The 12,393-nt window shown below is 43.9% G+C and overlaps 2 protein-coding genes across 2 annotated transcripts; one reads left to right on the top strand and one right to left on the bottom strand.

Moving 5' to 3' along the window:
• Window positions 1-63: 63 nt before the first annotated feature.
• Window positions 64-4,840, bottom strand: LOC100826505 (histone-lysine N-methyltransferase ASHH1). Its single transcript, XM_003579700.4, has 10 exons — window positions 4,515-4,840; window positions 4,349-4,413; window positions 4,074-4,230; window positions 3,403-3,489; window positions 3,226-3,310; window positions 3,054-3,147; window positions 2,726-2,924; window positions 2,260-2,294; window positions 604-1,165; window positions 64-509 (listed from the first exon to the last, which is right to left on the bottom strand). Exons 1-10 carry the CDS (start codon window positions 4,515-4,517, stop codon window positions 243-245), a joined length of 1,554 nt encoding a protein of 517 aa, XP_003579748.1. The 5' UTR covers window positions 4,518-4,840; the 3' UTR covers window positions 64-242.
• A 6,010-nt stretch (window positions 4,841-10,850) lies between these two features.
• On the top strand, window positions 10,851-11,928 carry LOC104581363 (ethylene-responsive transcription factor ERF110). The gene is made up of 2 exons (XM_014895660.2): window positions 10,851-11,464; window positions 11,600-11,928. The coding sequence occupies exons 1-2, from the start codon at window positions 10,851-10,853 to the stop codon at window positions 11,685-11,687; spliced, it is 702 nt and encodes a 233-aa protein (XP_014751146.2). The 3' UTR covers window positions 11,688-11,928.
• Window positions 11,929-12,393: the final 465 nt, after the last annotated feature.

Raw genomic sequence — 12,393 nt, 5'->3', positions numbered from 1 at the left:
TTCAACTTGGTCATAGGGGCGTGGTTAGTTTTAGAAAAAAAAATGGATGGTTAACTCAAATAGTAGGATGCAACAAAATGTTAACCGGATTGCTGCATATTTATTGAGGAAAATTATCACCTTACAACACTTTGAATCTAAATAATAATATCAACTAGGCGGGTTTCCAAATCTAAACTATTCGCATAGCTATCACCACTGGTTTTCCAATGATTGCTCACAAACTCGCGCTTCCAGCTGAATCAGGTACCGTTTTGCAGGTATAACAGTCCATTCCGTTCTCCGGGGATCACGTCTTCTTTTCCTCGTAGGGGTGTGGATGCCATGTTCTTGATAATGGCAGCAGATAGATCAAACTCAGCTTTGTACTTGCAGCAGCTGGCCTCGATCCACTTCTCTGCGAGGCTTGTAGACACGTTGTCTTGGCTGTCCCTCTCGTGTTCTTCAATTGCTGGCCTGATCTCATCGTACAGGGAGTCAATTTCAGCAGTGGCCTGCTTCTTCACTTCCTGCAAAATTTGATTCAGAAAAACACCATGAACATGCAAAAAATTTAGTTTCCAGTGCAGTACTCAAGACAAGAAGGTTGTAATAGGTGTTTACCTCGCAGTACAATATCTCCTCGCGTGCCACAGCTGATGATAACCGGTCACAGATATCCGCAACGTTCAGTTGCTTGCGTAGACCACGTTTAGCTTTTCCACCACGAAATTTGGGTTTGGATCTCACTGGAACCAACTCTGTATGGTGGTTCTTGCTCTGGGGGGAACTTTGATTCTGGAGCTTTGCAACTCTATGAGCTGAATTTTCAAGAACATCGTCAGCATATTGTGCACCGTATTCAGTTGATCCATTCTCAACAAAATCAACTCCCATTGGAATAGCTCTCAATGGTTCAATTGTCATTGGTGTGAGTCCATTTGAGCTTGCCATCAATGGCTCAACAGTCATTGGCGTGAGTTCATTTGAGCCTGCCATCAATGGTTCAACAGTCATTGCCATGAGTTCATTTGAAATTGCTATACCAGGATTCTCAGTGCTCTGGACTGTGCTGTTGTTGCTTCTCTGGGTAATTGGCTCATTTTTTGCTAAAAGGATGTCCTTGGGAATGCTTGTATGTTCTTCATCAGTAGAATCATAAATTGGGATATTCTCAACAGAAAACCTGCCATATAAGATGTGAAGTATTAGGGCATCCCCACCAAGTGGTTAGTATGGTCATTACTTCGAGGAGAGAGGATATTTCAACTTTTCCATAGAAATACCCCCTCCAACAAGTTGTTACTGGTGACCTGTTACTATGACTTGTTACTAGGCCAAAAAAAGTAACATATGATTGTGAGAGCATGGAGCCTACAAGATGAGCTTTTAAGTAACAATGGTATCTTCAATAGACAAACTAGGTTGTTACTAAGAGCATCACTAGAGGTTCGCTAAATTGGTTCCCAATCCCTAAAAACCGCCACCGTTCCCTAAAACAAGCAGAAAACGTGCTACAGTAGGTTCTCTATCCGATTCCCAATCCCTATTTTTTTTAAGAAATTCCCTATTTTCTCTCTCCTCATCCCCAAATCTAGGGAACCAAGACCTCGTTCCCTAAAACAAGAGAAGCTCTGCGGGAACCCAACTACAAGGAATCAGAATTTTCAAGTCCCACCCGGCTCCGCGCCGCCACCCTCCAGCCATCGCCGGCCACCGGCGGCTTCCCCACGACCAACTCCGACCCTCTGCTGAAGGAGAGCACAATTTTTTTTCAAAATTTCTTCTCTCTCCTATCCCTAAAATTGGTTTTCAGGAACCTGCTAGAGATGCTCTAACATCTTGGTACACGTGCAAACCGTTACTTCCTTCTCGCTCATCTTTTCTCCTCCACATCACCTAAATGATTATGTGTCATGCTCTTAGTAATGCCTAGAGGTGGATTGTTCAGCATTGTTGTACCCATCAAAAACGTTTTAGCACTTCAAGCAATAAGAAATTCACTTGCCAAGACAAGTTCATTTGCTAACTAGCGTTAAATTAAGAAACCCCTTTGGAAACATACCTATTGACCATAGTTCGGGGAAGAGGGTATTGCTATACAGAATCATCTGATCGGCAAAGATAACTATAGATCATTTTAGCAACCGAGATTTAGTTCAGAAATTGTCAGGTAACTGAACTAAAGCTTCATCAGGTTATGCCAATTAATTTCCAAAAAGAAAAACTGTGCGCGAACTTTAACTCCATGCAGCAGACTACATACAAGCACAAGCTTACCTGTCATCATCATCTTCCCACAAGTATGTGGCCTCCTAAAACATGGCAGAAAATAAAGCACGCATTAAGTACGGCCACAAATAATGAAGGAAAATTTTGCTAACAATAAGAGATAACTGGTTCCTAATACTATATCACATAGTGCTCCTAGTTATAATACAATCTTCCATGAAATAAATAGACAACAGAAAAGAGTTTTTAGATGAAGCAACACAGAACAGTTGTGCCAGCACACATTCAAAGGCGCCAAACCAAAGGGCTATCAGTGCTTTTCTTCTGCTATGTTATCGGTCTAATGGAAAGAAGGGACAAATTCTACAGTAAGTGCCCGCAATTTTAATTGGACGGCCAGAAAGATACCGGTGATTCCTTCTGTCAAATCCTAGTGTAGAAACTAGAAGGTTGAGCATGAAATAGGTTCTTATTAAGTTAATGAGATACATGACATTAGAATTGTTCCACCCACCTGGAAACCACGTGATTTAGCCCCAAGAAACCCGGAACAGCTGGCAGCTCCACAGAGGCAGCGCACAATCGCACCACCAAACCACTCAAAGTTGTAGTCATAGGATAATTCCATTCCAATAGGAATATCTTGTTTTGCAAATATGCCAACTCTTACTTCCCCAAGGACGTTCCATTTCCTTGTCTCACAGTTTGGTTGGCTGAATGTTCAATAACAAGCTGTTAATTTTATAATTAAAATGCAAAAGAGGCAAAATGTGTAGTTATCAATAATGAAAATAAAAGAAACAAAATACAGCAGATGACTTATGTGTTTGCTACAAACATACCACGAATGGTTGATAAATCTGGCAAGACTCCCTTTCTTTGTTGCATCAATAGACTCAGCAGTGTTGAGGTAAATAATGTAAGCCTCCATTAAACCTAATGGGGAACAACAGCAAAGAGCTATAGCAAACAAAAAGGCAACACAATTAATTGGAAGATCTAGTATATGCATACCCTGGTCTTCATATGCTTGAGATCTCCGCTTGGCTTCCTTCCATGATATTACTTCTCCACAATATTCAATAACAAATTGTCCAGCCTATAAATATCAGTAAGACAACAACTAGTTATTGAAGCTGACCTGAGTATATGGGACGCAAGCAAAACAAACATCAAGATAAATGTAGTCACCATAATATTCTCTTCGGCCAAAAGACCCCATCCACGCCCTTCAGTTTTTACCAACCTTGTCCTAGCATATTGACATTTTTGAAATCGCTGCGAACGGAAAAATTGATGAAATGACAAAAAAACATTTTGAGATAAGGAATGTGGTACATAAAAAACATCCTGCGAATAACTTTAGTTCAGCAAAATTGTATAATAATTCATATAAAGCAATTCCATACAGTGGGAGAGTTCTGATGAGTTGTAATAAGTTCATTTGAATGATGTTGGAGACCTTAATAATATAATGGCTCTGTGCATCAGTTGATGCAGACGCTGGGGGTATGCTCTACTTTTTGAAGGAAAAAATACAGTGGGAGATGATGGAGAACACACACGATTCACTGTACTGCAACACTTCGCTTTAGCATTCCGTCAAAATTTCGAATAACAAGAATTGGGTGTGGAATATAATAAGGTACGGAGTAACAGGAATTTGAACTAGGAATACTACAGAAATTCCAAAAGATTTGGGGGAATTTGAAAGGTATGAACCAAACATTTGTAGGTGCTATTTCAACTTACAAAGTGTACAATGTAACTTTCAGATCACCGAGAACAAAACAAAGAGTAATAACAACCAGACGATGTTAGGTTGGCCTAAAATTAGCAACACTTAGACAACCAAAACTAACCTGGTTCTTGCAATATACGCCACAGCGGCAATAACCAGGAGTGCATTCTGTGTTAGTCGAGACATTCCAGCACCTCTCGCCACACGCACTATCCGGATCCATCAGATTGTACTGGCACTCACATACAGCTATGTCTTCCTCTTTCTGCCGCTTGTGCCTACACGCATTGCAAACACAAATATGAGATTTGCATTACAAACAAAAACCGCAAGACCCAATGAATTCTGACACAGTGGATTGGTACGAAGAGAAGTACAGAGAGTAAAACTGCTCACCTTCTGTGCAAGAAATCGTTAGTCTCGATATGTATGTACGGCGGTGGCTCTATGTGCTCTTCCTCCTGCAAGCAAAATAACTTGGCAACTTCAGTAGAGATAACAAAACCAATACAGACGACTTCCTGGAGGAATCGATGAACACGATTTTTAGCAGCAGGAATACCATTGTGCGGTGCTAGCTCTTGGACGGTGCGACAACAAGGCGGCTACCTGGAGGGGGAGGACCGCATGGGCGGAGGACCCAGTAGGGCAAGGTTACCTTGATTTTTGCCTCAGTTGCGAATTGGGGAGTAAGGAGATGAATCGGGGAGCTAAATAGGCAGAATCGGTTCGTGGGTGATGGGAGGAGAAACGGTCGGGAGCTAGAGAATCGAAGGGGAGATCAACCGGAGGCGGCGGCGGCGCTTGCGTGGCCGGAGTCAGTCATGCGCTAGGAGTCAGACGAGCGGGGGGGGGGGATGGGGCGCTCGGCGGCGAGATGGGCCAGAACGAGGGAGGGGTGCGGTTCAGGAAGGAAAAAGAAAAGGAGGGAGAGGTAGATGGGCTCCCAGACTAGGGAGACGGGCTGGTGTGGTCATCTGGAAATTACCTCTACTTCCATGGTAGCTGGCCACCGAGCCGGGCTGGCCCTTGTTAACGGACCGAGCCCGGGCCACGGCTCGGCTACAAAGGACCTGGGCCGGGCCAGCCCCAAAATGGCCACCTGCCGGCCCAGGCGCGACAACGAGCCCAGGCGGGCCGGCCTGGGCCTGTTAAGTCTGACTAAACTATACCTGGGCATGGGTGACCCGGCCCGACTGGCCGGCCCAAAAGCCTGGAAAAAAAAACGAAATGGCTTAAATTGGGTATGTTTTAGAAAAAATAGGTATAAAATACATTTATTTATTCTAAAAATAATTATTTTAATGGTTAAATGGCCTATTTTCCGAGCTTCAGGCCGGGCCGGGCTCGGGCTTCAGGTTTGACCGTCGGGCTTTTATGAAGCCCGACCCGGAGTTTGCCCAGGTATAGACTAAACCATCCAATTTAAACGGGCTCAGTACATGGGCTAAAATAAAGAAAAATTAGAAAAAAAAGGGTTGGACCGGAATTTAGAGGGATGATGAGCCAAATATAGAATAACTTTTAAAAAAGAAAAAACACTTAATCTGGCCGAGCCGGCTTGCGGGCTCAAGGTAGAGGCTCTCGTGGCAAAAACCGTGTCGAGCATGGTTTTTTACTAGGCCCCAGCCCGATGGTCAGCTATAACTTCCATACGAACTTTGTTGCATTGTCGCGTCACTAACATGCTAATATGCGACCTAGTGTTGAGAGATGGGGCCGAAAAACATTGATCAATGTTTGGCATCTAATTTTGCTCTTTTTCTTGTTAGATTTGTGTGTTTTTCAGAGTGGCATCTTGACGGTGTAGATGGCGTCGTCCACAAGATTGTCATGGCTCAGTCCCCGTTTTTTATGTAGGCGTCGTGGCCTAATACATGGAGTCGGTGGTTCTCGCCGCTCATCTTTTGGTGATTTTGGTCTTTTTCCTCATTGAGTCTCTGTTTAGCATTGCGGTGGATTGTCGTAATCTCGTTTTTTTAGCTCACTTTTCACTATTTTGTGTTTGGGTAAACAATTTTTCCCTACTTTGTGTGTAATTTTTCACAGCAAATTATAAATAAGTTCAGCGCAGCACAATTCAGCAATGCCAAAGTGAGCTTCAGTCATCGATGAAGCAGCGGTTTCACCGTAAGGGGTGTGTCTCCGACCTTGGTGTGTTCAACAGTCTTAAGTTTTCACAGCTTGAGTTGGACGACTCATGCAACTTATCAAAACATAATAGGTTACTCCAGTTTGTGCAAAGATAATGTCCTACAATTTCGTCACCAACGAGGAGGAATGTCAAAATGTGAAGGATAAATCTAGTAGCGTTGATTTTTGAATGACCCTGATGGAGCTTTTAGTTCTAGAGAGGATCTTCAGTACTTATGTTCATCTCAGTTGTATCAATCTATTGTACTTTGTTTTAAATAACAAAGTCACATGGTTGTTTAAAAAAAATGCAATACTTCTTCGATCCATATTAATTGTCGAAATATTACGTGTATCTAAACGCTTTTAAGTATATGTACATCCATTTTTTGGCAAATTTTAGACAACTAATATGAATCGGAGGAGTACATATTTTTTTTATTCTCCTTATTATCACAATATTTCTATGGATCTGTTTTATCGTAATTTTATCGTTTAGTTTGGAGTTTGATGTGCAGACGTGTTAAGCTTTCTTCATCGCCTTATTTTGTTTTATTTATCTGCATTTGCATCTCGGGCTCAGGTTTCACATTTCCTCTTCACCTCTATTTCTACCCCTCATTTCTCAAGCAGCTTTGTCTTCCTAACAACAGATGACTTTTTTGTATAGTTTTTGCATAGAAAAAAGGGAAGGCATACCTTTTTTCTTGTAATCGTTGCTAGCCTCTTTTGAACGACATATGACTTTTTTTAATATAGTTTTTGCATTGTGCATGGCTCGCCAAATTTATGTTGATTTGTAAGTTTGTCTTTGTTCAAAGCGACATGTAGAGTATGGTTCGATTTTAATTAATCGCTAAACACAATCAATCCTAAGGTGAAAAATGAAGTGTGCAGGTTCCTCAGGGTGAGAACCGTTGGCTAGATTTAGAGATAGAGATGAGCATCCAATGTCGTCCGTAATGGATAAGGATCGGCGTACGATACCGCGGCAAGTCGGACAAAGGGCCAGCGGGTACACAAACACAAAACCGAGGATTCAGAAACTTCACGCAGGTCCCAAGGAGGAATGCGACGTACAGTGCGTGGTAGGAGCAGACAACTTCGATGGATACTCCCGGCCATCGAACACTTCGGGTTACTTCCAACAGCGTGGCTCGGAAAGGCCAAAGCTTCGCCGCTGATCCTTCCTTCCGTACACGCCGTACGGCCTAACGCATGCGGTTGCAATCCCGTACATAGACATGCGCCGCTTACCTCGCTCCGTACGCAGAAAAGAAAGCATGGCGGCGACACCAAAAGTGCGACAACAACCAATCGCCTGTGGACACGTCCCCACCCGAAATGCATCCACAGTTCCCGTCGACCATTTTCGTCCGGCTGTACACAACCGAGTACCGACGGCCCTTGCCTTCAATAAACAGTTGGATAAATTGACCGCTAGGGAAACGTGGTTAGCAATCGCAACAGTTGGGTAAATTGCACAGATACATGCTGTGAGAAGAGTACTAACAGAACTTTAACTCTACAAAGGGAGTACACATCATCCTAATAATTACTCGTTGATTCTAAATTGTCATCGAAATATTATATGTATCTAGACGTTTTTTAAGAATAGATGCATGAGTCAAGAATTTAGGATCAGAGGGAGTAACAATTAACCCATATATATAGGATGATTTGTTTACCTGATTTTACCATTTAATTCTCATGTGTCCCATCGTCTTACATAAATTTGATTTCTTTGAAATTTGATGATTGGACATATGTACGGCTAAATGGCCAACTTGTGCATTTACAGGTTTTGACGTGTTGTAAACAATAGTAAATGACCAATTTGTGCATTTAAGGTTTTGGTAACTTCGGTGTTCTGAAGTTAGTGGTGGAGCCAGCCCGCTTCTGCAGTACGGGTTACCTTTATAAAGCCTTTTAGCACGGCCTCCGATCCAAACTAAGTGTCGCAACCCCCGAGGCGGTGGCTCCGCAAGTGTTTGAAGTTGTGGTCTTTTGTCCAAAAAATGGAGTTGTAGGTGTGTTTGGTTTGAACCTATGCTTGACGTGCTAAAATTTAGCTAGCCAAAAAATTGTTTAAAGTTTTGTTTTCTCATGGGTTGCCTTACTTTAACCAAAAATAAATAGACGATAGTACATGCATGACAAAAAAAAAATGGCATGACATATTTTGGCACCAATCCAAGCATGGCGAGGGAAGAAAATAAAGCTTATATTCTTTTGTTCTAAAGCCATAAATATATGATAGAGAAATACATTTTGGCTTGTACAGGCCCTAGATTGTACCGTCCTCACCGTCCAAGCTGATCCTCGAATATGTGGTCAACATCATACAAAGCCATAATTCTTTCTTTTTTTTGATGAAAAATAGTTGGGAAGGTCCCTATTGTATCATTTTATAAATTTTAATGGTATGTACAATGAATATTTACAAGTGTGGGAGGAAGGTAAACTACAAAGTGTCCAACCAGGCACTCATGCCTTCTCTCAAGCTAGGTTTGGCTCTTTGTGAAATATTCTTTAAACATTCTGAAAGCGTCCTCGATATCTTTATTGGCAGCATCAAAGATGATTCTGTTTCTATGAAAAGCCACAATTCTTATTAAGTATTTTTTTAATATAAATGTAATTATATCATATTAAATGCTGAAATTTACATGTATCTGCACATTTGAGTATATAGATACGTCGATATTTAGACAAATTTGAATCACTTACTATGGGACGGGAGGACTACATTAGGGGTTTAATTGTTGGTCAAAGGTTTGTCCTAACGATGAATTGATGGAGCATATGAAATGAATAATCAAATTGAACACAAAAATGTCTGGGATGTAACCACACAAGTAGATTAATTCTCGGTTGCCTACTTAAAAAAAATCATACTGGTCACCTAAACTTGCACACTCTTAACCCTGAAACTGCACTCTTTGAATGTGTACTTTTTTACTCCTAAATTTATTAGTTTGTAGGTCATATATGGAGTTTCTTGTGAAAGAACACAGTTGGATTCTCGCAAAAAAGAGGCATGGTTGGATGTTGATCCATGCTTAGAAAATGTGTTTTGAGATTTGCAAATAGATAAATGATGAATAGTGTACCATATGAAGTTTTTGGATGGCCATGTAGTGAGTATTGGAGTAAGAAGGAATTGCAGGAATCTTCATCATTGTATGAACTGTCTATGTTGGCCGCTTGTCACGAACTCATGGTCATCCCGCTTTCGCGTTCTTTTATAGCCTTCGGCATTGATGAATACTCCCTTCGTTCCATATTAAGTGACTTAAATTTGTCGAAATATAGATATATCTATATACTACAATACATCTAGATACATGTAATATTTCTGCACTTAATATGTGACGGAGTAAGCACTTATGCAGAGACATCTTTTCCACTCCTATTGACGTCGACCCACTTGCAATGCCTTCAGTGCTCCTCACGCTTTGTTGGCGTCATCTTATGACAGTTGTTTCGGTCACGTAGATATTCGTCTCCTAGCACCACCCTTGCTGTTTGCACGATTGCTACAGATGATGAGATCAACATTGACCAATGCCAAGTGAGAATGATGGACCGACGAAGGTTAGACTCTTCATTGTTCATGGCACATTGTTTGTCGTTTGGAATTCACCCCTGATGTGGGGGTAAAAGAAGGGATTTCATAAATGAGTTTTGGTCGGTGAACTGTGTTGCCGTGAATTTATGATACTCCCACCGTGTCATATTAAGTGTCAAAATACTACATGTATCTAGACCTATTTTAGTATATAGATACATCCATGCTTAAACAAATTTTAGTCACTTAATAAAGTATAATCTATTGTAAAAAATAGTACATGCAAAATAATAAAAATTACTCAAACAGTAACAACAGACGAACAAGGCAGACGTTAAGGATTCACCCCAAATATTTTAAGGCATGTCATAAATTTTCGTCAAACCGCAAATATTTTGGAGATAAATATTCTCCTCCAAAATAAATTCACCAATTGCGGTAAGGGTCCCATGGATTCCGGTCTACCAGAAGGTGCCAATGATTACGGTGGGGCTTGCCTCGCTGACGTATCTTTCTTGCCTCCGCTACCTTCTGACTTCAATATGGTCAAACTCAAGTCATGGTTTGTGTCCAGCCTGCAAAAAGAGCAAGAGTCCAGCGGCGCCTTTGAACACACGGATCCAAAGAAAAAGTTCAGTTCAAGTTTTTCTCGCGGAGCGGGGAAGAAGAGGCCAAGCATTTCGCGAAGCCAGAGATGCATGCGTGCAGCATGCCATCAGACATCAGAATCCTTAATGGCGAAGGAGGTGCTTGCCTAAGTCGGTTTCGCTTGACCCTCCCATTTGTTTAGCATTACCTGAATGATGAGCGCGGATTTGCGCCCAGCACCGTCGTCGCCTTCGCTAATCACAGTTTAACCCAAGTAATTGCCGGCTTAATCCAAGTTCGCTTCCTCTGCTCTGGATCGCCGCTTTGGTCGGTCCTGTACTCCTGTTGGGGATTTTAAGGAAGGGAAGTATAAATAGGACTCGACATGCTTTGACCTGCAAAAAGCTGCTGTGCCGTACCCCGAGCGCGTTTGCGAGCGAGGACAGGAAGAACAGAGCAATGCTGCCCCCGCCGACGCCGGCGCCGGCGGCAGGGGCGTTCTCGGAGCAGGCGCTCGCGGCGGAGACGGCGGCGATCGTGTCCGCGCTCACGCACGTCATCTCCAGCGGCCGCGGCGGCCCGCCATGCTCGGCCCCGCCGCTGGCCATGCCGGGCGTCCAGGCGCAGCAGCTCCTCTACGCGTCGTCTTCGTCTTCGTCGTGCCAAGGAACGACAGAGCCGCAGGGGATGCCGGCGTCGGCAAGGAAGTACCGAGGGGTGAGGCGGCGGCCGTGGGGGAAGTGGGCGGCGGAGATCCGGGACCCGCAGAAGGCGGCGCGGGTGTGGCTGGGGACGTTCGCCACGGCCGAGGACGCGGCGCGGGCCTACGACGCAGCCGCGCTCCGCTTCCGCGGGAGCCGCGCCAAGCTCAACTTCCCCGAGGACGCCGCGGCCGCCACCGCCCGCCGCGCCACGGACGCGGCCGCGGCGGCGTCCTCGAAGCCAGCCGCGGTGCTGGAGTCGCAGCAGCAGCAGGGCAACGACGTGATGGACTACCTGGAGTACTCCAGGATCCTCGAGGGGACGACGGGGCCGAGCGATTTCCTCTTGGGCGGCGGCGAAGGGAACGGGAACGGCCGCTTCCTGGGTTCGTGGAGCATCGGGACGGCGCCGGCGTCGTCGGGAGCCAGCGCGTCGCTCGCAGGGGCCGGGCCCGCCTCCGCGAGTCCTCTGTTTCAATGCGGCAGCGGCAGCGGCAGCAGCTGGAAGCAGAGCAGTAAGTTCGTATAAGGACAACAAGTACTGATTGCTACCTCTTCCAAAAAAAAGAAGAGAGTAGCGAAAGCAACCAATATTTTAGAGAGCGAAGAAGCATGACGTCTGTTCGTGACGGCTTGATAAACATCCTGCTCCAGGTATGGATGGAATCTATCAAAGAGCCATCTGAATTCCCCATCTCCGGATGATCGCCCCGCCCCCACTTCATTCTTCGATTTGGCATAACAATTCGAGTGCCCCGGCTAAAATTGCACCTCCGACGGCAGAAACGACGGGAGAGCAGCAACCTCGAGCGACGACCGGAGGCGGGCGACCGATCGGGGATTTTAGGACTAACCGCAGATAATCAGGAAGCAAATAAAGATGTACTACTCCGTAGAATTTACATTCCTGCAACATGTAGACTTGGTCCTTTGTTTATGGTCAATTGCAATCGATAATTCATTTGGCAATCTCATGCCCTGTTTGACATCGCTTGCTTACCATTTGTAATGTAACTTCTATTAGTCCAAAGAAAAGGTTACTGCCGTTTTGTTGGTTCGGTAGAGCGAGGTGAATGAGCAACATGTTGGGTACGGAAGATTATAGCCAGGTACGTGCAACATCCGTTTACTAACTTGCAGTTGTCTGATATTTTTGTAAATCTCAGTTACATGAAACTGCGATATTCAGTTAACATAATTATAATACTGTATTGGTTTGATGGAGAAATATGGAGGAAGATTTAGCCGAGGATGACTGATGCAGATGCTTCGACTTGAGTCGCACTGACTGTGTAACTGAAGTGTGCGTCAACTTGTTTTGTTGGCCAGCTTGTTATTGGAACCACGCCGAATTCAAGTAACTGACTCTTTTTAAACATACTAAACTTTAATCTTATCAATTTTATGTCACATAAATTGTACTCCCTCCCACGCGAGAGGACAACTGG

The sequence above is a fragment of the Brachypodium distachyon genome, chromosome 5 (assembly GCF_000005505.3).
Source record: "Brachypodium distachyon strain Bd21 chromosome 5, Brachypodium_distachyon_v3.0, whole genome shotgun sequence".
NCBI lineage: Eukaryota > Viridiplantae > Streptophyta > Magnoliopsida > Poales > Poaceae > Brachypodium > Brachypodium distachyon.
Note: the sequence above shows the minus strand (reverse complement) of the source record. Positions and strands in the feature narration are given on the sequence as shown.

Excerpts from the sequence above, each read along its gene's own strand:
- LOC100826505 (XM_003579700.4), bottom strand. Across the intron at positions 3,311-3,402 it reads TGGCCGAAGAGAATATTATG|GCTGGACAATTTGTTATTGA; the intron begins GTGACTACATTT and ends TGATATTTATAG. Across the intron at positions 2,295-2,725 it reads CTAAATCACGTGGTTTCCAG|GAGGCCACATACTTGTGGGA; the intron begins GTGGGTGGAACA and ends GCCATGTTTTAG.
- LOC104581363 (XM_014895660.2), top strand. The coding sequence starts at position 10,851 with ATGCCGGGCGTCCAGGCGCAGCAGCTCCTCTACGCGTCGTCTTCGTCT. Across the intron at positions 11,465-11,599 it reads AGCTGGAAGCAGAGCAGTAA|GTATGGATGGAATCTATCAA; the intron begins GTTCGTATAAGG and ends ATCCTGCTCCAG.